Genomic DNA, 27,833 nt, shown 5'->3' on the forward strand with positions numbered 1-27,833 from the left:
GGAAAAAAGTGAATGCCTAGAAGTGAGAAGTAATAGTCTACTTCCTACTGATTTGGGATAGGAGATCTCACTTAGCGGCAGTGAAAGCAGAGAGGGATTGGATGATTGGGAATCAGATTGGACATGGAAGGCAATGAAAAGGAAGAGAGGTTCATTCACAGAGAACAGAAAATGAACAGTGCCTTTTGGACTAAGTAGATTGTCATCCCCACTACCTAGAGCCACAGGCCTGACTTGATACTGTAACTCTGGCCCCTTAGTAACTCTAAGACTCAGAGCAAATCACTTAATCCCACAGTGCCCCAGTTTACACATCTCTAAGGGGAAGTAGGAAACCAAAGTCCCCCCTTGTTAGAGAGCTGTGAGAGTTAAATGAGTGAATACAGGTACTTAGCCCTCTGTTGGCCTGTAGACAAGTCTCAACAAATACTTAGCATCATCCAGTGGAGAATGGCACGCACTCTGCTCATTTTTCACTTTCCTTCTGAATAAAATGCTGAGAATAGTCTAAGGAGTGTACAGTTAACACATGAGGTGGCAAGCTCTGTTTCAATATCCTCTGTTGTTGGATGTTTGCCTGGAAGCATGAAATACCTTTAAAACTACCCAGGACATTCCTGCTGGGGGGATGTGGATCCCTTCCTGCACAGCTGGTCCTTCTCAAGCATCCCACGGACCAGCCTCTGCACTGCCAGAGAGTGCCTGGCACCAGCCACTGTGCTCATGGTGGAGGGGTTGACATAGCCTGGAATGCAGCATTATTCTGAACTCTCATGGATACTTCTAGAACAGCGGGTGCTGCTGTTGTCCTGGTCTTGGGGCTGCTGGGCTTCAGATGAGAAGCCTCTCTGAGTACCAGGAACCACGAGGCCTCCACAGTGGGATGTCCTCTTCCATCCTGCATGTGTCACATCTCTTGACCATTTGCAGTGGAAGTGGAGCAAGAAGCTCTTTTGTCTACGCTGAGAAATCTACCACTCACTAACAATTAATGAAATGCTGCAGGTGCATTTGCAGAACGTGGCAACGTTCTCAGTATTATGATCTGAATGTGAAACATCCCTGACAGGCTCAGATTTGGGGACTTGGTTGCCAGAAGATGGGCTTTGGGGACTAGATTAATCCCGTGATGGATTCAGAATATGATGACATTATTGGGAGTTGACGAAAAGCAGGAGGCAGGGTCTGGATGGAGGAAGTGATTTGTGTGTTTGGGGGTTATATATTGCCCTGGCTCCTTCCTGAAGGTAACCAATGGCAGGAAAACTGTTCTTTAAGACATGTGAAAGAACAGGCTCTGCTCGAGCTAATCACAGATTCCCAGGAGTGAATTCTGAAGGGCAGTCCAAAGGGCCACTGCAGGAGGGGACTGGGGACAGGAAGCAGAAGGAAGGTATGGAATGACCAAGTCCCACATTGGCCCTTCTACTCTGAGACAACACAGACTTAAATGAAAATATTCCAATCCTCTGAAAGCTTATAGCTATCACTGTCCCCTTCTTATCACTTCTCCATACCTACTGCAGAAGGTTGTATCATCAACCAAGAGAAAGAGGTGCTTGCCATCAACCCAGATTGAAAAGAAAGAAACCTGAAGAATGTGACTTTCACCAATAGGGACCCTCCTTGCCTTGAAAGGCCCCCAAAATTACCAACTGAGGGTTTGCCTCCTTATCCAAGGAGACAGATAATACAGTTCTGTTGAATGTTTATGCCAGCCAAGAATCTAAGCCTGAAGTCATGGCAACCCAGTGAGGTAGGGACTGGTATTGTCTTCATTTTCACACATGATCACACAGCTAAAGGGTGAGAGCCAGGCTATGAAATGGGAATGGCAGAAGTGACATGGAAGCAAATTGCATAACCTACACAAAGCATATCGAACACTGGTCTTTGTTCATGTCCACTTACAGTCTTCTTCCTCTCAACTCAGAAACTTCAGCCTCTAATGATCGTGAGGGTGCACAGACCTCAAGAAAAATTCTTTCCTTGGTTCTGTTTTGATGCTAACAGATGGTTTGTGAAGTTTCTCTTTTTTTTTGAAGGCATGCAGCCATCAATACCTATCACATTAATAGTTGCTACTTAGTCAACACTAGAACTGTGATTTAGGGCTGGAGCACAGTATTTACAGCTACTTGAGGCTCCCTAATAAGACATAACTTCCCCATAATCATGAGGCATCCTTAGCCTGTGATAACTTGCTGGCTGTACATGAAGTATAGATGGGACTGGGAAGTAGAGATAGATGAGAAAGATTCAAGGAATCCATGGCCCCAAGGGCAAAGGCGAAAGTAGTAGGAAAGAATGCCTGTTCCCTAGAGGAGGTCTCCCAGGCTGCAGCTTCACTTCTATACCTTTCCACACCTGCCCTCACTGTAGCATACTTCTACAGAATCTTCTCAAACACACTCCCAGTGTGAGTGGCATCCATTGCATTGTCCAGGAGGAGCTCACTGACAACGACAGCAAGACCAGGGGAACGTAGCTACAGCCGTGCCAATCACTGTGTGTTTCTCAGGTTTAAGAGAAAGCAATCGCTTCCTAGAAAATGAGGCAGCCTTTTGCAGTCCAGGTGAAGCTAGAGATGCTGGAGGCGGGTCCCTCTGCCTGACACACAGGAAACTAGGAGCTTTTAGAGTGGCTAAAAGACTTGGGGTCTCTCTAAATTTAGTGGCTGAGGGGCCTAGCCATGAGAGGTCATCTGGTGTTATATAGTCTCTCAAGATGCCCAGTTTCAAAATATTTCCTCCTTTACCTTCCAAGTCAACACACAGTTTGGCACTCATTCTAATAATGTATTAATTATTGTTGCCTCTTTGAGGCAGAATCCTTTCACAGGTATCATTCAACATTATATTCCATCATATCTATTCATTGATCTTTTACTTCAGCTAACCCTAAGAAAACATAAAACCCTCAGAAAATGTGGATATACGCAGTGTATGTTTAGTAGAATTATGAGCAGGAAACGGTTTGTGTGGTTATATTTTTTAATGAGAACACATTGTTATATTTGGAGTATGTGACATTCTTGCTTAATAGAAACATTTACAAGAACACACACACACACACACACACACACACACACACACACATTTATATCCAAACACCAAATGAAGTAGATTGTTTAAATGACCAGTTTTCACCAGAAATAAAATATATTATATAAAACAAGGCTATATCCACAGTCATTAATTCTCACTTTCTACACAAAACAATAATAAATTAAATCACATTATATGCAGATAGTTCTACTTACATTAGAATGATAAACTGTATATAGCTAGTGCAGCTTTTACCTTTCACCAGACTTGTGGTTGATTTATATTGTTTGGTAGTCCTGCATTTAAGATAACCATGAGTAATACAGCCCAGAAGATACAGGCTACAGAGCTGACCCTCCACAATGTCCAGCCCACATCCTCTTGGCTTCAGCTATGCATGGGGAACAAAGCTCTGATTCTCAGAACCCAACAGAAGCATCAGCAGATTCGCACATCTCTGTGTTGTTGAGGACACTTCATTGCTGTCTTACATGGTATATCATACTGAACATTTTCAGACATGGGCATTGAATAATAAATGAGATTCCCTATCTCAATTCTTCTTTCTTTGCAGAAATAATACTTCTTCTTCTCTGACCAATAATAGTTACATACTACGACAGCTTTATTCTCCTAGAAAATAAAAAATTAATTTGATAGCCTATTATGACTTGCACTTGAATCATGCCAAACATGCCAAACATGAATCAAAGCAATGTAGTACTTTTCTAGCTCTCAGTTCTATTCCTTCAAACCTCTCACTAGGAATCATCTCACAACTGACATACAGAAAAGTCATTATAGCATATAGAGTTTTACCTCTGAGATTCAGTTCCCACTGAAACTCTTTTGATTGCATTTGAAGTAGCTTAAAATATCAACATCATCGTCAGCTGGTTCAGAATGCTTTGCGTTTGGTAGGAGTTAACAGTAGTGGTTAGTGAGAAATTTGAACATCCTCCAACCCAGAACTTCTTGAAAGTTATTTTCATCCTCTAGTCTAGCTGTGGGGTACACCTACAAGAGACATCTGAAATCTGTGCTGAGAACCAAAGCCAGGCTGTGGCGTACGTGCAGATCACAGTGCTGAACTGTCTGAGGGCTTGTGTGGTCAAGATACTATAGGGATTCTGATTAGAAGCCAGCTATCTTCTCAGAGTCAGTACTATGTTGTCTTTTTCTTCTCTGGGGAAGAGTGGAGGCCTACGCACAAGTTCCCACCTGCATGTGCAAGATGCTAGTGCATCTATTGAGCCATGATGGCTTGTGACTGGGGCTCAGGGAAGAAAAGTGATGGAGACGGTGGCAGTCTGCAAAACTGTTCTCTCTGTTTCTCTAGAAGGCTCAAAATCCTGATTCTTCTCACTGGGCATGTCCAAAGCTCTCACTCAGTTTGACTGAAGAAGGGCTAAATATTGGTTATTCTTCTGTTCTAAAGACCAACTAGAAGAGGGACTGACCCTTCTGATGGTACCAGCTCATTCTTCCTGCTTCCACGCTGCCCCTAAAACATACTTTGTGTTTCTAGACAGCTTGAGGTTTTCCCACTGAATGAGAAATTAAGTTCATTATCAGCTTCCTTATGAAGCCCTGAACCACAGGGTGTAACTAAACAAAATCCATGACATGAAGGTAGAAGAGTCAAATGTCCATTGGTGTTTTCCTTCATGGCTGACTCCATTAAGGATCTGAGTTTTTTGTGTCCCAAGAAACTTGGGCATTATTACTTTGCAATTTATAAACACTCCCTTAATATTGGTGGCATAATATTCCTTTTTTGTCTCCTAAAAGGATTGTACAAGTAGCCCAGTCCCAACCAAAGGAAAAGCAGTAAGTTAGGGGCTGAGAGGGTGCATGTGCCTTTACTAAAGGCACAGGAAGGTGGTAAGCCGAGAGACATAGCGTTCTAGAGCAAAAGCCTTTCATTCCAAGGAGAGAAGAAAAAGAGGCATCTGTTCTCTTCGCATGTGTTTCTCCCTCTCCTTTAATATAGTTCTGCAATGTAAAGAGCTATTTTGGGGCCTTTGGATGCATGTCTGTGGTTCTGGAAGACAAATTGATGTTTCTTCAGAGAAATGTAATGCTGACAGGGCTTCTTCGTAAAACCTCTGGCAGAGATGGGAAGAGATACGGACTTCACACACAACACTTTCATGTCTGAGTTCCTCCCCCTCTCTCCAAAATCTAAGATAATAACGGCTATATAATTTGTTTATTCCCCACCCCAAAGTATATGCTTATTTTAACTTGTATGTGAGCTTATATTTGACCAGATGAGGAAAAATATTAATAAAATATCCCTTTTGAAACCCAAACATGTTGAATTTAGAGATAAAAATTTAGAGAATGATTTAAGAACTAAAGTCCCATTTATTTTCCTATATGATATGTGGCTATTTGCAGATAATGAACGACTAGTTGTCAAAGATGTTGCTTAACAATTAGGAATTTAAGTCCCACAATGTAATTTCAAGAGGTCCTAACTCAGGCCCACCATGGAACAGGCACCTATCCTTTCAGCAAATGTTTCCCAATCTAATGGAGTTTTGGTAACTCATAAAGATTTTTTTTTTAAAGAACAAAAACTACACAACAGACATGCAATTAAACAGTCAACCTGCTTAATAGTGGAATTGCTTTAAAACTGAAAGGAATGCTTTCCACATACCAGAAACTTCACAATTTATTGTATCTTTTAAAAAGACTATATTACCACTCATCTTTAAGATTTTATCTGGGGATATGATAGTAAATTTAGAACTATTCCTCTGTCTGAAGTAGAAATAAGAAATATTTGCTGTACTGATGTTGGTATTAAGGAGTCACTATATAAATTCTAGAAAGGTAGAGTGCTTCCCCCACGCACCCTCCCATAAGCATATAGGTTCAAAAAAAATAAATGTTAGAAAATGAGTATCTTTAAAATATATGGAAAACAACACTGAAAAATTTAAAAAGAGAGAGAGAAATAAGCTCTCTGACTCATGAACTGAGGTGGTTGCAATCTGTCTGTTCTGTTTTCACTCTGGGGAGTTCCCAGCCATCAAACACTTTTCCTGAGTTTTGCTTCTCAAATTCTCCTCTTCCATCACAATTTCAGAGCATGCCTCTCTTGCTTTCTTTTTTCACTCCTTTTGAAGTCAGCACTTTTCCTTCACAGCAGGCATCTGCAACTACAAGGTAGTTGTTTGCACCCCATTTTCTAAACAATAAAGGGGAAGCACACCTCACACAAGCAATTTGTTCACTTTGGCTGAAGTGGGAGTAACAGATGCAGTCCTCTCCTGGGAAGCAAGCATTGCACAGGACAGCTTCCAGAACATGCTACTTTCACTTAACTCTCCTCCACGGTTAACCTGTGTGAATGAACAGCTGCCAAGGAATTGTGCAAGTTCCCTCCTTTTCCTTATAGACATGGAAATGATTTTTATTGTGCTTCAGATGCTCAACATATTACGAAGGAAAGGCATGATTATAAGATGGTACCCTCATTGAACAGATTTTCCATCCCTCCTTTGATAAGCAGAGGTGATAGCGGGGAACTGGGTTTAAACCTTCATGCACAGAACTGAGCGCGAAGCCGATATCCAGTAAAAACTGACCCAGTCCTGCCCAGAGTCCTTAAGTCTATGCCAGCACACTGACTCTGCAGGTGTTTTGTGGCTGACTGAGAGCAGATAGAGCACACATAGAGATTCCCACTTTCAACCAAAATCAGCACTTAGAAATTTGATAAACTTCATGTATATGCTTTTTGATTTATTGTTTCTGTGTTTAATGTCAAATTTTCACTCTCAAATAGTCCTTAAGGGGAAACGGTGTCATTCCTTCATAAAAGCCACTTCCTTCTACTGACTTTCCACTCTTGATCTTGAAACGCCTCATTTGATCAACATTCAGAAGAGATGCAGCCCTCCAATAACTTACAGTTAAGATAATTAAAAATGTAGAGTGGCTTAGCATCAATGTATTCCTTTAGACTTTGTAATCTGAACGTATTTCTAGACTTCTGCAGTTAAGGCAGGAATTAGCATTTGGGCACAGTCAAGGGAACTAAGAAAGCAGAGAAAGGGCATCTTACGTCACCACGGCTTCCGTGGGTACTCTCCCTACGCTTTGAAAATATAAGTGAACTTTAATCTTCAAAATGAAAAATAGATGCACTTCTAATACCAAAATATAAGATTAAAATACTTAAAAATAAAACATTAGTGTCGAAGTAGAGCTTTTTAACATAAATAAATATTTTAGACTCACTTTTCTTATGTAAATCCTCCTAACTCACTAATATTTACAGTTTTCCAAAGTAGCTTTTATGAGACACTGATAGAGACTAAGAAGGAGCTTTTCTTGAGATAAGTCAGGCCTGAATGTAGACACTGGACATAGCTCTCATCCACTACAAACCTGTTCACTAGTTCCAGAGAGAGGAGCACAGTGCTTCCAGCTTGGAGATTTTTTTTCATTCCATTGTCCTCTCACTGGGTGTTAAATTCTTTCCAAGAATATTTTACTTGTAAAAATTGTTTTATTCTAGCTACAAAACATTTCATTTGAGAAAACCACATTTTTATATCCTTATGGGAAATGCCACCAAAGTCATCAAGATATGGGGACACCAGTTTTTTTAAACACAAATCTAATCATATGTCCTTTCAGCCATCAGAACATTTAACTGAGATTCTATACCCATCTTTGTTTTCATGAGATGAAGGGCTGGGAGGCAGATGGTGATTAACAATAGTTCCTGAGCTTCTAAAGGAAATTTAAAATGAAATAACTACTGCTTAAAAGAAGGAATTCTCCAAGAATGCCCCTTCTGTTCCATTGATGTCTTTCATTTCATCTATCTCTTAAGGAATCTCAAGCAGAAGAGAGGGAGAGGGATATTGAGGGAGGCCCTTCTTTTAAGCCACTGAAAAATGGGATCTGATGGAATCTTCCCGTAACTCTCGATGTTTGCCCACATTGCTTTCTTCTCGCTGGTTTCGTCTCTCAATGGTTATTCTGTATTTCTTCCTGGGGAAAGAGAAAGCACATGTAGTAATAAAACCTCACTTGGCTATAAAATACTGTGGTTTCTCCTACAAAGAATGCCCTCCAGGGACATCTGGGTTTAGTTTGATAAATGAGAGGTGACAGAATGTGAAACCCTGGTCAGAGATGAAAGTAGTGTGCCCCAAGGCATTATGTCCTTATTCAAGGGAAAATTGGCATGCTTTCTGAAATGCCATAGAACAAGCCTTCCCCTTCTTCCCTGACAGCCCTGTGGGTTACATCTTATCTATTCTACACCAGAAGCTCTGCCTGACTCCCAGGATATGCCCCAGATAAAGATCAGACTGAGTGTCATGTGACCAAAGGAACAGGAACAGGATTGTTCCAACCAAGAGCCGCGTACACCCAGAGTTCCATTCATGCAAATATGAAGACCCCTTGGGTCTGATACTTACAAATAAGCCATAAATCTGACCACCAAAGATTACAAAGGAATGGACCACCATCGCTGCATGAAACAATCTAGACCTTCGACACACATACGTATTGCAATTTTATAAGCCTTGAGGCTGAGCCACAAGCATGTGACCTGTCCAAACACAGAGCACACTGCAGGGAGCAGAGACTGATGGGAGCTCCCTCTAGCTCTTCAAGGTGAACTCAGGCACCTATTTCTAAATTGAAGGAAGCCTGAGAGTAGAAAGCTCATTCTTTGTCCAGATTTTCTCTCTATGTGTGCATTTGGTGAGTGGAAGAAATTCTCATCAAAATATCTGTGATCAAAAGATCCTAGCAGCTAGCTCTCTGGTCCAAGGTTGAGGGAGAGAGAATAGAATAGAAACCCATGACCCACTATGCTAACCAGATGATCACCAAACCCAAGAATGGCTTTAAGCTATTAACTATTATGGTCCTTTGACAAAAGAAAGATGTGAGCAAATCACAAGGAGCATTATGCAAAGACAGGTGACAAAGGACGAAAGTAGAGTGAATTGTAACTTCATAAACAGCCCCTACCTGAAAAAGTAGAAGGCCATTAGCAAACCAGCGCCTAGTAAGGCCCCCACCACGATCCCCGTCACTGCTGATTCTTCTAGGCCACCTGCTTGAAAAAGAAATGTACGTAATCAGAGCTCATTTGGATAAATAAGGAGACATGCTTCAACTCTTGTTCCTCTCCCACTTGAAGTAATTTTTCCTTTTATGTAAGAAATATTTTCTAGAAGATCCTGTACTTTTTTTTTCTCTTGCTTAGCAAAAAGCTTTTGCTTTAAGAAAAGCTTTTGAGAAAGTGCTAGATAGATGCACTGCTACAAGAGCAAGAGCAGAAGAGGAGCAGAAATGAATTCAAATCCAGACATGGGGCAGACACCTTTCATCTCAGCACTTGTGGATGAGGCAGGAGGATCTCAAGTTTGAGGCCAACCTGGACTACACAGCAAGCAAGACCTGAAACAGGGAAGGGAAGCAAAGAAAGGAAAGAGGAAGCAGGGAGGGAGGAAGGAGGAGAAGGAAGAAAAGGAGAGACAGGAAAGGAGAGAGAGGAGGAAAAGGTAAAAGAAGAGGAGGGGAAGAAGGGAGGGAGACAGAGAGAGGGAAAGAAAAAGAAACAGATTCAAGACAGACCTGAAGAAAACTAGAAACTGAAGATTTCAGATATATCCACACTTATTTTTTTGTAGTCAAGAAAACGTCTGGATGGACCATGGCATTGACCTACAACAAGTAGATGGTGACACTTCAAAGTGTTAAAATTTGGAGAAAATTTCATTGGGTCTGTGTTCTGTTTTTAGATGTTCTCTCGCCGAAGCCAGAGTTCCTCATCAAAATGTCCTATATAGCTTTGTGAAAATGTAAGCAAAAATTCTGAAACAATCATTCTGAGTGGGATTCCGGTTCTATAAAAGTCATAAACAATTATCTTCCATAAAAAGAGTTCAGTTTAGAATAGGGCCTTTAGTGCATGATCTCATTTGTTCCCCAAAACAGAGTTGGGTACATATGAGAAAAGCAATACTTAGTAAGTTAACGGAACTCCTCTAGGGCCCCCAAACCAGCAGGAGTCAAGGCAGAAGCTTCTCTGCATTTTGGAAGAGAAGAATAGATGAGAAGAAAGACCTGGAAGCTTCTGATAAGGGCTGGGGAGGGGACAGCAGTTTGTAAGGCATCAGAAAAAGGTATGGGAACTTTTAGAACATGAGTTCATGAGAACAGCATGCATCAAATTCTCACAAACCCAAGATTGGGGAAGAGGAAGCAGAGCAAATTAAGTCTCTGAACTTACATGATTTGCAGGGAGAGCTGGTGCTGTGCTCCACAATTCTGGTTTCATCTATTCTCAGTTTCAAAGGGCCCCAAGGATACTTGACATTGGATCGCATTTTGAATCGGCCCTCTTTTCCAAAGTAATCACCAATGACCTACAGAAAGATGAAAGTCAGCTTTACAAAAGGAAAGGTCAAAAGCATCTGCTCCCAAAGGAGGTACAAAGCTCACAGTTCCGAATGTCCTCCCCAAAACACACAGCCTGATCAGCACAGACTGCATCTACACAGCACCATCTCTAGGAAGGGCCAGCAAGTTCATGAGAAATGGGGGGCAGGAGGCAGACTCAGAAAGGTATGGACATGGTAACAGCAGTGCCACCTGAGAACCTGTCACGCTGGAGGCCAAGTCCTTCCAAAACTGTCCCTGGATAATCCGCAGCTGCTCCTGCCTAGTAGGAAGGGCGCTTTCATTTCCCTATGAAAACAAAAATCTGCCTTCGGAGCTTTTCCTTTGCTCATCCCATAGGATTCTCCTCTCCCTACCCCTCCACAGCGCAGCCCACACTGTCAGCCATGTGTAAGGCCCATTACCCCCAGGGATGTATGAGGAGAGCCAAGGCCTCTGCATACACAAGTTAAGCATGTGACGAGTACAGCTGCACACCCTTCAGGTAGGTTGACATACAATTACAACACGAAGTAGTATCTTTCAGAGTGCTGGAGAGATGGCTCAGCAGGTAAAGGTGCTTGCCACCAAGCCTGAAGATCTTAGTTCAATCCTCGGGACCCACATGGTCAAAGGAAAGAACTGACTCTCACAAGTTGTCCTTTGATCTCCAGGCATGTGCCACGGCGTGCACATGCACACACACGCGATAAATAAATAAGCAAATGTAATCTAAGGAAATTTTTAAAGAATATCTGTGGAAGGAGCTTCCTGTTTGACCCTTTTTTGGCTAGTAGACTGCTCCTTTAGGGGCTACACTCGTCTCTGGTGAATTTACCCATCTGCTCCCCATCTGCTCCCCTATTATCAGGCTGAATTATATTTCAGAACTCTACTTTAGACCCCTGGAAAATCATTACTCATTCATTATGTGATTCCACAGTCAGCCTTCAGCTTCTGGTTAAGATGACTACTGATCAACCGCCTGAACCCACATGACTGCTTTTACCCCTAGGTGCTCAGGATCCTCCTCTCTTTGGTCTGGGCCCAAGTTGTGGCTCCTGGGTGGCCTGTGACACCTCCCCTCTTCCAACTGAGCCCAGTAGGCTTTCATAGGCTATGTCTAGTCATAATAAAAACAATTCTAGGTCCTTACCAAAACATGACAATTACTGCTGTGTGCTGAGCACTTACTAAGTGCTCTGCATACTGAAACCTCACAATGAGCTAAGATTGACTATTATTTCCCCAGAGGTAGAAGCTGGACTACAAGCAAGATCCAGCACTGGAAGGGTATCAAAATCACTCAGTGAACATAGTGAGGGGTATTCCTGCCCCTCTGCCCCTCCACAAAGGCCATGCATACCCATACAGGGAGGAAAACAAGTGCCATATGCCAGGGACCATAAAGGCAACAAGGTGATGCCCTTGGCAAATCAAGAAAATGAGAGAATTCAACTGGGAAGGGAGGAGAGAAGGACATACACAGAACTATGGGGGAAAAGGGGAAGAAGGAACTCAAGAGAAGGGAGATAACAGGAGACAGGTATTATCAAGGAGAAACTGGGATACTTTAACTGGGGAGGAAGGAGGAACATTAGACAAGGAAAGAGAGAGGAGAGATAACTAAATAAAGCTTAGGTGGTGTGGAAAAACCAGGGGAAATGCATTAACTCAAAACTCTCCTGAATAATATACATACAATACCTGAACATGGGTGCATGTGTATACCTGAAGGCTATATGACAAGAAACACAGTGCCAGACAGGTGAAGCCTCCTTCAAGTTGCTGGTCAGGATAGCCCAAGAGACACCAAAAATAACACAGGTTATTAATATGGCCCTTGATTACCTCCCAGAACATGACGGTAAGACCCTATTGCTGAAGACAGGACATATTTCCAACACAGGACTTGGAGCAAGGGAGCTGGAACTGACCTAGAAGCCTCCTCCCTGAAGACTAGCTCTCATAGTTATAGAGGACACTATGCAAGCTGTTAAGGGGGAAAAAACAGTCAATGGTCCAAGCCCAGCTTCAAAGACTAATAACCACAACAATGACTAGCACAGTAAACTATCTCTATTGCTGCAATAGTGGCACTTTTATCTAGGGGGTAATCAATAGCTATCTAATTAGACTTAAAGCCATCTCATTGGGAGGGAACTCATGGGCAGCACTGTAAACACAGCCAAATACATATGGCTGGAGAAGTCATAGAGCCTAGAGAAAACCCTAACTCTGTCATATCTCTGGACAAATGAAATTTCTTACTGTATGCTAAATATGGATCCATATATTTACAGACAAGTATACCATATACCACTCATCAAAGAAGCTTCTTTTTCTAACAGATGAAGACTATTACAGAGTTCCACAGTTGGTCATATACAGAGAATATGTCTGAGAGATGCCCAGCCCTAAGTGACACATCTACAGTGGAACCTCTACACTTAAGGCCCATGGAATATAGTGGAACAGGGGGTAAAGAGAATACTAATACATCCCTCAACTCTCATCATCAATGTTTCCTCATACAACAGAATGTGATGAACTCAAAAGACCACACACAACTGGTCAAGGTATAGAGCATAAGGCACTTCAGAGTGTGTGTCCCTAGATAGGACTCCTTTATTAAACCTCACCCACCCATGGTTCAGGGACCATTGTGGAAGAGGGAGGCAGAAAGAGTGTAAGAGTCAGGGTTGATGCATGAACATAAGGAAACAGAGGCTTTCAGGCCTCTGGGAACTTGGTCATATGAACTTGCAACAATGATGACAGTATGCACAAGTCCTTCGATTTATTTGCTTGTCCCCTAAGGGTCATGTGTTACTCTTCTAGGTTTCATTTCATATGGTTCTAAGAGTAGTCCTGTGAGACCAGCAAGAAAAATATTATGGTCTCCATATTACAGCTGAGGTGACAACTTCAGTAATGGTCAGAGACTTATCTTTCTCTCCAGGACACTCTTTTATCTATTCTGAAATTCCACCATCTTTTGAAATATTAACATACATAGAGTCTATAAAACCACCAGAAAAAAATAGCTGGAAATGTAAGAGGCAAGTAAGTTTCTCTTTCCCTGTATCCTCTGATGCCCATTACACAGGATTGAGGGGTGACTCTTGACCACTTGAATGTAAGGACTTCTCTAGTGAGAACACAGTGGAAGCATTTCCTGACTCCCTATCCCTCAGCCAACAGGGAGCTCTCCCTCCAAGGAAATGCTCACTTAGACACCAGGGCAAATGCACTCTGAGCCCCGATTTGCAGGAACAACTGGCACAGAAGTCTCATCTGCTCACCTCCTGGGTGCCTGCTTCAGTGTCAGTCATGGCAACCACAGAGAAGTCACCATACCGGTCCCCATTGGCATCTATGGACACCTGCCCGGCGATACCTATGGGAGAGGCAAAGAAGTGCAAGTCAGTCACCTAAAATACCCCTGGCTACCAAGAAAATTAATTGATGGGAATCTTTAAACAAACTCATGCCACAGGGAATCGCATCAGACTTCGAGCATTTTTGTTGGCATTTGGAAAGACATTGTAATTTCATCTGTCTGCATTCCTAAATTCTTAACATTTCTCCATGTAAAAATGAAAAGAAACAGAAATAAATGATCTTTAGGGAATATAAATCTTTAAAAAAAAAAAAAAAAAAAAAATTATGCCTAATCCTGAAAGTAGCATGCTTGGTCTACAGTTTTGAATTCTTTTTCTCCCCTAAAAAAATGGCAGAGAAATGAAGGTATCTTATCATAAGTAGGTTCATATAGTCATTGGACAGCTATCATAAAGAAAATCGGTCTGGATCCAGGATTCAGTGAGTGTGTTTCATACAGGTGGCATTAAAACACAGGAAAGCAAAAGGCCCATTTCATGGGCCACTGGAGCCAATATCTGAAAGGCAATTCTTCATTACCCAATGTGTGCTATTCATTGCTTAACATACCTGTAGATTGATGCATCTCTCAACCTTCACCAGAGAAGTTCCCTTATGCAACAGATGGTGATTAACACAAAAATCCACAACTAGCCAACACGCAGAGAACAAGAGACTTATCCCTGAATAGGACATCTATATCAAACTTCTGCCTCCCAAGGCTCAGGGATCATTACTGAAGAAGAGGCAGAAAGAATGTAAGAGCCAGAGGTGGTGGATGATCACAAGGAAACAGTTTTCCAAACAGCCGGTCAGTTATTCATATGAACTTACAGTAATGGTGACAGCATGCATAAGTACCATGCAAGCTCAAACTGGAAAATATCCCAGCACAGACATGAGGAAGTAGGTAAGAAGTTCCAGTTCTACCTAAGGAAACTGGCAATAGATGGCTGCTGGGAGGCAGAGGCAGTCTCTTTCAAGTATGGGACTCTTGGTAGGTTAAGAAGGCTTCCTAAGGCACTGAGGCCAGAAAGAACCAGAGGAACTATGGGGTTTGTAAGGAAGTGGTCCATATTTATAAAAGGGGCCAGTGGTTGGAACAGGGTGCCCAGAGCACAGAGGACCCATCTGTCTTGGCTAGTGATGGCAGTTTTCAGCAGCTAATCAATGAAAGCAAACATATATCATCTGCTGATATGAAATACAGCATATTTCATATGAAATACGAAATACTTTCATCTTCATTCACTAAGTAGCAGGATGTGTACACCAGCCACATTCTAATTAACTAAAGCCATTTGTTATCTTTGTGGGAGAATTCAGTGTAGTTCTTAATTGGTGATTCTATTGATTTGGTTCTCTCCAGAAGTACTGATTCCTCAGTGAACTGAATGTCTGCTGAGCAGCATCTCAGGGGAAAGTTCCATCCTCTAGTGTGGTTTGGAGAGGGCAGCTATTTGGGTTTACTGTCCTTTGGGCTGTGGTTTGAAAGGCCACTGATTTTTCCAGACTTTGGGTTACTTTGCCGGAAACAGAATGGAGGTACCAGTCATCTTAATTTTTTGTCTTCTTAACATAGGCTGGCTACAAAGGATATACCTATCTCAAATGGGTGCAACCTTGACAGCCTGAAAAACTTTAAATTATATATATATGTGTGTACATATACATACATATATGTACATATATATTCATTTTCCAAACATATTGGTTATACAAAACCACTTGCCATTCTGCTCAGAGGTGTTTGGGAATGTGTGTCCTGCTGACCGTTTTTACAAGTATTTTATAAGATGAAGAGACTCTGGTAATCCAAGACCTCATTACACCTTTAAGTTATTACAGTTCTGCCAAGAAATGGGGTGAGAACTCTCAGGATGGCTGATATGCAAAGTGAGACTTCACCTGAGAGTATCAGGCAGAAGGTGAAGTTCTTAGGCTGACAGCAAAAATCGTTCCTGTACATCAGTTAATGAGCCTTTCCACCCTCACTTCTGTTTGCCTGGAGTGGAGCTCAGGGCCTGAGCCACAGTCCTGTTTACCTTGTCCCTCTGACCTATCACGTGGAGGAAACTCAGCTTCTCCTTAAGCCATTTATTGAAAGTCTTGATCATAGGTTTCATGGCAATAAAATCCAATTTTGTCAAGTAACATCCAGAGTATTTTTCCCCTGACAACTTAATGGTCACTTACAGTGACCACTAAAATTAAAATTGTTTTTAATTTTAGGTGACTTGAGTTTTTCTTCATACAGCCATCTTAGAGTTCTTTAAGGGACTACCTCCAAATGGATCATTGTTTAGCAAATAAAATGGTCTCACCAAACCATTCAAAGCCAAAATTTACCTTGGCATCAATTATCTTTACGTTTGGACACACAAGATTCCACTTAGACTCAACTATACAATTCTTTATACACTTGGTGTGTACTGACTGTTGTAGACCTGGCTCTAAAATGGAAACATCAAGATGGCCTATGAGAAAACTTAGCCCATGTCTTGGCTCTAAACAAAACTGTACTCCAGCCATTGTGGGCACCTGCCCTTCTCTCAACAACCTCCCTCAGTGGTGTCCTTCAGCATCCCCAACTCTGGCTCCTATCCTTCTGTCAGAAGACCAAGAACAAATGACCACACAATTCAGTGAGTAATAGCTAAGAATGGGATGTGGCCGACCAAGGTTGTGTCCCCACACACCAGTTTCTCGGCGTATTGTGCACAACTTCTGGGAAACTTTACTTTGTCCTAATGTGCACCCTGAATTACCCTACTTGATTCCAGCTCCTTAGCTGAATCAGGCAGAGGTAAAGCAAGTTCATCCAGGAGACTTACCTACAAGCTACTATCTGTCTAAAACAAAAGAGGGTGTCACTCTGTTCTGGAGTAAAACATGACATCCCAGAGACCACTGCAGAGAAATGAAGTCCATGTCACTTGAAAACCTCAATGACCTTCTGTTTCAGCAAAGCTTCCAGCTCCATGGGTCTGGACCCCACTGTCTCTTGAACTTTGACACCTATCACACTCCTCCATATACTAAGATATCATCCACACAGACCTCCTGGCTCCTCAGCAGACAATCTCCCACCACATTCATTCAAGATACAGGCAGCTGTTTCTCCCTCTGTGGCACTGTGTCCTAAACATCTCCACAACTTCTCCTTATTCTCTCAAGTTTACTCCATGCTCAGAGACTTTCTGACCACTCTAAACTACTCCATCTCTCTTTATCTCCCTACCCTGCTTTATTTTACAGCCCCTGAAGTGGTGTATGTGTTTACTGCCTGTCCCTTCCACTTTCACATGAGCTCAGTTGATTGCAGGCAACATTTTTAGTTCACTGCTGTGCCCTCGGCTTTCCAAACATACTGTTGGCACCTGATGAGTATTTGCTGAATGAATGAATGAATGAATGAATGAATGAATGAATGAATGAATAGAAAATTGATACATGCAGGGCTCTAGGAACCAGTTCATTCCTACAGTGGGTCTCATGCTAGTTTGGAGTGTTGGTGAGGTAAAATATAGATTTGCAGGCTTTTCTATAAGATGTTTGGCAATATCCAATGTGCTTTATAAAGCAGCAGCATACTTTAAGACCCCCAAATTTCATGACTGGGAAAGTTCTCTAACAGAAATATTCAAAAAATTCATCAAGATGTGCACAAGGCTATGGCAGCATATTGTATAATAGCTGAGTGTGGTGGTACACGTCTGTAATCCAAGTACTCAGGAGGCACGGGCAGAAGGATCACCTCATGTTCAAGTCCAGTCTTATCTGTATAGCAAGTTCCAGATCAGCCAGGACTATACAGTGAGATTTTGTCTCGGGGGGAAAAAAAAAAGCTAAAGAAGTAAAGAAATTCTTATACAGTAGAATCATATTTAACTCTCATTTTTTTAAGTTTATATTTTTATTTTTCTTTCTTTTGGGGAAAATTTTTATTGATGCTTTGAGGATTTCATACATTGTATTTTGTACACTCTCTCACCCACTTCTCCCTCTTACTATACAATCTGATGCTCTCTATTATTTTTTTTTTCAATAAAATATTTTTTTTAATTAGAAGAAGCGTTTCATTACAACAGCATTAACCTATTCAATAACATTTTTCTGAGCTAGGGCACATCTCTTTCAAAACTGGCTGTACATTTTTAGGTTTACATATGAATTATTAGGCTTATATAATCTTTAACTCATTATAAACTCTATAAGACATAAAATTAAATGAGGTTCCAACATTTAAAAAAGATCTCCACTTCGTTGTCAAAACACACAGTTTCATACAGAAAAATTCTTAACTCTCATTTTTAAATGTGTTAGATCTATGCATTCTCATTCAAAAATTTTTACTTGACATGGAAGAAATAAGACAAAGATGAAAACTGGTATTCACAGTGTGCCTTTCTGCCTAAAAACTTTAGATGGTATATAGAAATGCTTGTGCGCTAGCAGAAAGCATAACATACTTTTAGAATCACATAGAAAATTGTTGCTAGTGATTGCATTGGGAAAAGGAGACGAGGGTGGGAAGGAACGCTTTCACTTCTCATTTATACGCTTTTATGTCATTTAAATTTTCTAGCCAAGAATAGTCTTGCTCTTGTATAATTTTAAAATGTCAACATCAGTTGTTTGAATGATGAGAGGCCTTTTGTTGTTTTTCTTATACTTTTCTGTTCTTAAGAAGGCAAGAACTGATATTCACTTTTTAAAAGTAAAATAAAGCAGGGGGCCCAGCTTGACCTGCTAACCAGATGTAACTACCAGTTATGATGAAGACAGCTAAGGTCTTCTGAGTTTCACTAAAACCGACACAGTCTGAACAAGGGAAATGCACACTGGAATTAACATGCTTTTAACCCAAGCGCAGTTATTTTCACAACTGATCTGTCGTGAGTGAAGTTCATGTTAAACATAGTTTTTGAGCATATGGAGCTAATGAGTTAGATTTGTAGGTAAAAGACTTTCTATGCAAGCATGAGGACCTGAATTCTTCCCCCTAGCGCCTTTGTAAAAAGCCAGGCACAACAGTGCACATCTGTAACTCCTGCACTGGTGGGGGCAGTAAGAGGCAAATCCCAGGGGCTTACTGCCCATCTGGTGTAACCAAAACAGTGAGCTTCAGAGTTAACGAGAGACTCTGTCTCAAAAAATAAGGTGAAAAGCAAAAAAAGACACCCAAGATAAACCTCTGACCTCTAAATGCTCACAGGCACATGCAACCACACATGCACAGGCACATGTACACACACACACACACACACACACACACACACACACACAGGGCACAACACAGAGTTGTTATTTAAATAATCAGGAAACAAGACATTTCCTATTCTAATGGAGTTTTTCAAGCCATGTTCACATTCATTATCTCATTTTATTCTCCACAACTTTGTGAGGTGAATTGGTTTATTATCCATACTTTTAAAATGAGGAAAGCAAGACTCTAGAAAGGCTCCCAGTTGAAACAGAACCACAGAAGCAGCAGCTCAGGTAGCTGCAGTGCTGTTGCCATGTAAACTTAATCCCTACCTTCAAATGTCCTATTCCAGGTCTGCTGGATGATTTTTCCTCCGTCCTTCTTGCTGTAGCCAGCTCTGAGTACTTCATGTAAAGCCAGAACATAGAGGAGAATGGCGTCGTGGAAACCTTCAACAAACATGTTCACCTGCAAAGGAAACCCAGTGGGTGAGCCCAAGACCCTAATGACTCAGGTTCACCAATTATACAAGCAAGCAGAATGGTTCAACATGAGCCTGAAGAGCCGAGAGTAGGGGAGGAGGTGGACCAACAGTAACTACCAAGTGTTTTGTTGTGGTTTTCCTGGCACTGGCTGAGTGAGGAAAACCCTTCCCCCACTTAGGAATTTATAGATCAGACAACATATCAGAGAAGATGAGGAAACCATTCAGTTAGCCAGATTAATTATCCCAGGAACTTCAGGCCTTAAGATAGTTCCTTCCATGAGGGTACCATCTGTCCATGTCTGCAGTCTACCTCAACAACTGCCCAGTGAAGTGTGCTCCAACTTTGACAGTTCATACGATCTCTCCATGTTCTGAGTGGAACACAAGTAAAGAAGCATAGGAATTGAGTATGGTAGAGCACACTATAATCCCAGCCACTCAGGAAGCTGAGGCAGAAGGTCAAGAGTTTAAGGTCAGCCTGGGCTACAGGGCAAGATCTTGTCTCAAAACAGCAAAACAAAATGATAAACACTTAGGGGCCCATTCATACTCATCAAAACTATTGTCAATTACCTACTAGCACACTAGTACTAAAGATACTAAGAATGGACACAGTGATTTCTGCCTGCCTAGGGGCCGGTGTTGGCTCCTCCTGTATTAGCAATAGCACCCCAGTCTCTCTATCCTCCCTCTGCCAGGCTCCAAGGATAGGAATGGACTCAGGCTTGGCTGTTGGTACATTCTATTTGATCCCTCTCTCAGAAAGGTATCCTTGCTCTCCAGAAACTTATAGTTTCATAAGTGGAGACATACTGGCCATTGAACTTGGGGAAGCTGCATTAGCATGTTGAGCTTTGTTTCCTTTCATCTGCACATGGTCATGAGACTAGAACCTGCTTCATGTGACATACACAGCATAAAGTGTTTGGTAAGTATTCAGCACTACTTTTTTTTTTTTATTTTCGTCTTTTGAGACAGGGTCTCCCTGTAGCCCCAGCTGGCCTGGAACTCACTATGTAGAACAGACTGGCCTCGAACTCACAAACATCCGCCTGCCTCTGCCTCCCAAGTGCTGGGATTAAAGGCATGCGCCACCACGCCCGGCTCAAAACTCCTTTTATGGCCTTTGTAATGTTCTTAGTGCTGTACTAAAAGTCTATTCGGTATACAGCAAAAAATTCATAAAAGAGAGCAGTCAGTATTATGGGTTAGGAAAGGAAGAACAAGAGAAGCTCAATGGTGGTAGTCAAAATTGAACTGAAATTTGGAAAATAAACGTATGCTTTGGAGGCAGGAGGTGGATGGTAACCCTGAGTAGAATGTGGGCAAGGCATCTCTTGATGGGCTGATACATAAAGAACCATAATTGTTCTTTGAGACTGAGGCAAGAGGGACAAGGTCACATGGAGACAACAGATCTTCAAGAATCAAGAGATCTCCCTAAAGAACTTAAGAACTTGGGCTGTCCTCAGCAGGCATTTGATCATATTGATTTACTTTATTCCCTATGTAGCAAGACTGTTAAGTCCCCTTCGGTAAATCCTAATACCACATTAAAGCCCATTACAACACTGGTTGGACGTGAAATGAGCAAATAAAATCTTGAAACACAGTAATTTACAAACGTTGTGCATGAATTATAAAATATCCACACCTTGTTTCAAGAGTCAGAGTCAATGATAGAAAGCCAAGGCTGTGGAATGAATTGGGCATTCCTCAGAGGACCCCATGAAGCACTTGTATAAGAAACTTCCTGCCCTGTCCCTCCAGGGAGGAACCCAAAGGAAGAGAGCCTCCACTGACTTTCTGTATTGCCCAGTTCAAGGGCACACTCAGAGATGGTAGCTCAACACCCAGCTTCACTTGAACTCATCCAACCTGTAAGGATTATGAGTCCTGTTCACATTATAGAAATAAATATTTCAGATTTGTCAAAGCCTAGTGCTGAAAAGCAGGTTAGAAGAGTAGTTAAAGAGCCTGGGTCACCTGCAGCTCTTCTACTTCCTAAATATATTTCTAACTGCTCTGGGCCATTTCCTCACCCAGAAAATGGGGAAAATAACAATACCTCTCTCCTAATGCTATTAGGTTTCTATGACTTAATAACTGTAAAGGGCTTCAGATAGCTTCTGACAGAATTATTCTCTGTCAGCTTTCATTGCTGTAATTATCTAGCAATGAGGAATTATAAAGACAGGGATTCTGCTTGGTTTCTAATTCCCAATAGCATCATCCAATAAGCGACCTGTCTTATTGACCCATTTTATACTTGATGGAATCGAAGACTCTTCATTCACACTCTAGTGCTCCAGACAGATCTCTTACAGCACTGTGATGTTAATTCTGCCCAGAATGACAGCACTGCCCAAGTTGTCCTACTCTACGGACCCTCAGGGAGAGGTAGAAGGTAGGACAGAGAGCTCTTAGTTAACTACTGCTGAATCCACATGCCAGTCATAACCCAAACACCTTATTCAATCTCTCAGTCTTCAGATTCCTCATCTGTTAAATGAAAGCTTAGCACTGAATCATCTCACAAAGTTTTTACAAGAATTAAATGAATTAGTGCACATAAAAACACCAAAGAAAGTTACTGAGACCATCAAAGCCATGGGTTGATCCATTACTCTTAGCTGTCAAATTTAAGTCTCAGAGTCATTATTTTCTTAGGCAAAGAATGATGTAGAAATAACATCTACTAGTCAAAGATAATTTTCTGCTGCCTTGAATATGCTAATTCAATTTTCCAAAGGAATATAAAATTGTCACTTAGGCCATGAAGTCATCGTGGCTTGAGAAAGCATGTATGCTGGTGAATTCTACTAAGTAAACTTATTTTAATAAGTAAAAAAGAAAGTTCTAGGTTAATCTCCTTCCTACTTTGAAGACCAAAAGGCCATTGTTTTGCCCAGTGTTCCTCCATTATTTGAGTGTCATGTTCTGTAAGTTCATGTCCCTAGGGCCCCTACAGCGTCCCTGCTTAAAATCTGACATATGAGCTCCTAGGCCTCACCTGCTAACCTGTCTTCCTCCTCTTCCTCTTCCTATGCCTTTCTATAAATCCTCACCCAGTGCTACCATACCAGTGTTGGCCATCAAGAGCACTGGTCACACACCCTAACACCATGCCCTGACTGGCCCTTCCCTCCCCTCCTTTTTGATACATCCCCTCCCACCCAAGATGGAAAGAGCAATTGTCTGGTTAAGAAGGATGAACTTGGATTACCGTTATCCTAATAAGTTTGATAATAAAACAAGACCAACAATATCTGGTCTAAAATCGCATTCTATCTTGATTTGCAAGTGGATCACATTTACCTCCTTTCCTCTCAAAGTATCTGAGTGTCTCCCTCTCCTACCAAAATTAGCAGGAGAGCTGCTGATCCTACTGAGGCTCGCTGGCACCCTAGCCTGCTGTGGAGGAGGTTTCATGACACCTACCTCATAGGCCTCCAAGCCAGAAGCAAAACCCCAGAGACTATCTTTTCTCAAGCAGAATATTCTCACTTTCACATGTGTTTTTTAGTGGGAGGGAAACCCGGTAGCACATTATAGACAGTGAAAATTGGAAGTGTAAATTAAGGAGAAAAAACAAGAGAGGAAAAAAGAAACAGTATTAATTTGTATTAGAAATACTTTCCATTGGACCTGCAGACTTGAAGGAAACAGGTCACTTGGTCCGACCCCTCTCTGGACAGAGCAACACTTGAACCTCAAAGTCCTGATTGTCGATGAGTATGCTGTTGTTACCAATCATGGGAAATAGTATTCACTCACCTGGGCAATTTGTTCTAGTATTTAGCATGTTTTAGTTCACTGCCCTGACAAAATCAACTTAAGGAAGGGTTCGTTTCGGCTCACAGTTCAAGGTACAGTTGATCACTGAGGGGAAGTCCTGCTGGCAACAGCTCGCAGCATCTAGTCACATTGTATTCATACTCAAGTAGCAAACAGCAGTGAATGCTTGTGCTCAGCTAGCTTCCTCCTGATGTGATCTAGGACCGAGTCCTAGGGATGGCATCATCCTCCTTTCCAGTAAGTCTTCCAACCTCAATTAACTTAAGATAATCCCTCATCAGGATGCCAGGAGACTAACCAAATCTTAATCTCTCATAGGTATGCCTAAAAGCTTAGCTCTTGGGTGAGTCTAGAGCCTGCCAAGTTGTACCACTAACCATCACAGAATCCTTTCACATTAGAAAGTCCTTCCTTAACATCCTTTTCCATAGGTCCTAAATTCCTAAATGTAGCCACTCCCAGGCTAGACAGTGAGCAAGTTGTATAAGAGAACATGACAGTTTATAATCACCAGGTGTCATCACTGGTCCACACAGAAAGGCTGTGTGCATGGAAGTTATGACCTCTTCTCTGCCAGCATCTGCTAGCCACATCTCTCATGAAGAAAGCTGTGTGGAAAGGGTTTCATTGATTGGTTCATTGGTTGGTCGATTGCTTGGTTGATTAGGATTTGGGTTGGTGGGTTGGTGGGTTGGTTGGTTGGTTGGTTGGTTGGTTTGTTTTGGTTTGATTTGATTTGATTTTTGTTTTTGGAAACAGTGTCTCCTTGCAAACCCAGCTGGGCTGGAACTTACTATGTAGACCAGGCTGGCCTCAATCTCACAGAGATTTGCCTGCCTCTGCCTCCCAAGTGCTGGGATTAAAGGCATGCACTACCACACCCAACTCTTTTTTTTTTTTTTTTTTGGACTGAGCATAGACAGAGTTGATCTTTATGCCACGGCTCCCTCTGTTACACTGGCCACCACCCTTTGTATTTTTCTCAAAGGATGCAAATTCATGTTTAGGTGAATTTCTCCATGCTTGGTGTTCCAAACAAGGAAGCAAGGCATGCTCATTGGCTCAAATATTGTGTATCATGAAAGTAACCTGCAAAAGGGGCAACTGAAGACCAAGAAAGCCTGTAAGGATGGAGGAGGCTAGAAGAAAGCTCCCAAAGTTGAGTGCCAGGCTAGACTGTCCTGGGTTCTGCTGTGGCATTCACATAACCTCAAGCATATCACACAGTAGTTCTCTCTTCCTTACTACAAACCGTTGATTCCCAATGCAAATGAGGGAAGCTGTGGGTGTTGGGCAGAATTTCTCAACAGTCCTTTGGAAAGAAACACGCCTTTTAACCTCTCGTTCAGTTGAAGGACACATAGGAAAAAAACTAATTTTTAAGGAGAGCAAGTAAGAGAAGAGATGAGCCATGCCCCGTTCTTCCCCCTGCATAGCTAACCGTGGCAGCACCACCTTGTCAAATTAGTATGATAGCAAGGCTTGAAAATGAGCCTTGTCCAATTCCCATGTACCACTGAAGACAGCAGAAGTGGCCTGGGAATGGTGTCTCAAAGGCCAGAGATAATTCTGCATTTGATACCCTTGACACATCACTTCTATACTTTAAAAACACAACATCTAAGGCTAGAGAGATGGATTCATAAAGAGTTTGCCACACAAGTGTGACGACCAGAATTTGGATCCATAGAACCCACGTAAATACCAGGTGGGCATGGTGGCCCCCCTGTAATTCTAGTGTTCAGGAGATACAGACAGGGGATGCCTGGAGCAATCCAGTTAGCTACACTCTCTGTATTGTCAAGCTCTGGGTTCAATTCAGAGACCCTGTCTCCAAGAATAAGGTAGAGAGCTATCAAATAAGACTCCTAACATCAACCTTGGGACTACGCATACATGCATACACATGTGCACACACATGCATCCACATGCATACACACACCCCATATATATATATATATATATATATATACTATATGCCATCTGTTTTCGTTCAATTTCCCTTTAAATCATAAAGCTGAAAGTCTACAGCTTAGGGCAAGAGCAGAACATGCCCTGCACCAGGTATTACCACACTTTTCCCTATATTTCACAGAGGGGTGTCACACTTTTACTGACATACGGCACAGGCAACAATGGCCTTTATATATACTTCCAGTGCTCACATGGGGAATTCAGTCATCTGTTAAGTTTGCCCTTCAAATGTCATACACACACACACACACACACACACACACACACACACACACACGCAGCTTCTCATCACCAATCACACTGGAAGGCTTAGTTCAGGAGGTACAAAATTGAATGACCTGGTACTAGCTTTCAGAGGAGCAAGTGAATTATCTATCCTTGGCCCAGACATCCCACCCACATCCAGCCAAATGTTTCTAGAAAGCTGGTCACCCAGGAACCCCCACAGGACTGTGTGGAATTCATGTTGTCTGTGTCCTGTCAAGGAACGATGTTGAAGTGGACAAAGACATCAAGCAAAACTCAACAGGAGAACGGCAGTGTCAGACAACAGGCTCCCTCATGCTCTACAATGCTTTGCAAGGCAGTGATGAAGATGCCAGGGAGGAAGTGGGCAGAGACCAGGCCAGAGGAATACAGGTAGGAAAGAAAGAGGTCGAGGATGAGATGTCAGGGCCTGCTGTCCTCCACAAATACCACAGGAGTCTCTTCCCACTGGCTACAGGTTTTCCAGGTTTTGTAACCTCTCCTTTCACCTTTCAGTCTAGAATGGTAGTAGTTTTCTACTTTTGAAACCCTTGGTGTTCTTTTAGCATCTCTTCCTGGTTTTCCTCATCTCCTCCTCCATCAAATAGTACCTTCAGTGGGTTCTGTTGTTTTCCCTAAGTGTGTCTTCTATTTCCTCGTGGGACCCTGACAGATACGTCTGCCTCCTATGATCCATTCAACATGTTCTTGCTGAAGGCTTGTCTGACCATCCACTTCTTCCTTTCTTCTGCAATTTTACTTAGCACAGATTTGTATCATTTCACTCATCAATCTATTTTGAATCTTTGCCTGGTTGCCTCTGTTAGCAGAGTGTATCAACTAAATCATAGATATGTTTCTTTCCCAGTACGTCTAATACAGAGACTGCACACACTGCCACCTGTCACTTCCTGTTACTCTCACTGTGCCTGCCTCTTGCATGCTGCCTTCTCTCACACTTGCTAATACTATTGTTCTGTCAGCTAGGAAAGGAAATCTCCACACTTGCTACAGTTATATTTAAAATAAAGGTAAGTTGGGCATAGCGACATGTACCCATAGCCCCTGTCACTCAGGAAGCTGAGACAAAGGATTAGTAGTGCAAATCCATTTGAGGCTAGCCTAGGCAACACAGTAACACCCCATCTTAAAAACAGAAACAAAATAAATGGGTTCGAGAGGCTCTTTCATGATAAAATTAATAAACTGCATGTGGATTTTGGGCTTTCTTTGCTCATTACTGGTTAAGACTGCTGTGAGATTGGTTCAGCACTTACTGCTTGAAGGAAATATTTCCAGACCAATACAAGGAAGTTCATACTAGAATTAGCAGCCTCAATCAATGAATTAGAAAAATGAATTTTGGCTTAAGAAATCTTTTCCATCATGTTTGCTACCAAACTAAAAAAACTAAATAACTATCATCTCATTTACAAAATTCTTAATGTTCTATATTTTGGAAATCTATACATTAAGTGAAAGAATTATTGGCAGCTTTGGGGTATGGTAGAATATTACTATATACCTATAGTGTGATACTGCTATAAAGATAAACAGAATAGGACAGAATAAATAATCTAAAACATACCCAAACACACAGTCCTTTGAGTTTGACTAAGACTCCTGAACAATTCAGTGGGGAAAACAAAGTCTTCAGTAAGTGACAGGAGCCTAGGAAAAACTAATTTTGACTCAAATCATAGCAGACATAAAAATCTATTTGAGGTAAATCCTAGATATAGATATGCAGTTGAGTTGGGCATGGTGGCACAAGCACTCAGGAGGCAGAGGTAGGCTGATCTATGAGTTCAAGGCCAGCCTGGTCTACATAGCAAGTTCCAGGCAAGCTAGGGCTACAGGGAGACCAAAAAAAGGAACAGCTTTCTAAAACAAAGACCTCTAGATAGGCTGACTAGATTCACCAGATGGACAAGTAGTGGGGAATGGCTGGGGGTGCCAACAACACAGTGGACAGTAGCAGGGATAACAGGGTATAAGGGCTCTAGTGGTGGGAGGGAGGCTATGGGAGGGTGCCATCTGGGAAGTGGGTTTATAGTTGAACAAGATGGTTTGGGATGTTCTGCGTGATATACACACATAAAAAAAATCAACAACTTTTTAAAAATGAATTATATTTGAGGAGGAAGCATAAAAATTTACATCATGTTAATTACTAGATGTGATAAACATTACCATTGAAATCTACCCGATGAGTTTATGGACATACACAGGTGCCAAGGATCAGAGTGCAACTGCT

At 41.8% G+C, this 27,833-nt stretch overlaps 1 protein-coding gene across 5 annotated transcripts in view; it reads right to left on the bottom strand.

Moving 5' to 3' along the window:
- Window positions 1-4,237: 4,237 nt before the first annotated feature.
- The window catches only part of Npr3 (natriuretic peptide receptor 3), a 70,181-nt gene continuing 46,585 nt past the window's right edge, over window positions 4,238-27,833 (bottom strand). For 3 of the 5 annotated variants that reach the window (XM_029564701.1, XM_008835463.2, XM_029564699.1), the window contains exons 4-8: window positions 19,404-19,539; window positions 13,784-13,878; window positions 10,330-10,465; window positions 9,063-9,150; window positions 4,238-8,066 (exon numbers count right to left, since the gene is read on the bottom strand). In XM_029564701.1, coding sequence (XP_029420561.1) covers window positions 7,955-8,066; window positions 9,063-9,150; window positions 10,330-10,465; window positions 13,784-13,878; window positions 19,404-19,539 — 567 coding nt within the window. In that variant the 3' untranslated portion in view covers window positions 4,238-7,954. The remainder of the gene's footprint in view (window positions 8,067-9,062; window positions 9,151-10,329; window positions 10,466-13,783; window positions 13,879-19,403; window positions 19,540-27,833) is intronic. The other 2 variants (XM_017798786.2, XM_008835472.2) reach the window with 1 other exon arrangement.

Source organism: Nannospalax galili, unplaced genomic scaffold, assembly GCF_000622305.1.
Source record: "Nannospalax galili isolate Female #2095 unplaced genomic scaffold, S.galili_v1.0 scaffold150, whole genome shotgun sequence".
NCBI lineage: Eukaryota > Metazoa > Chordata > Mammalia > Rodentia > Spalacidae > Nannospalax > Nannospalax galili.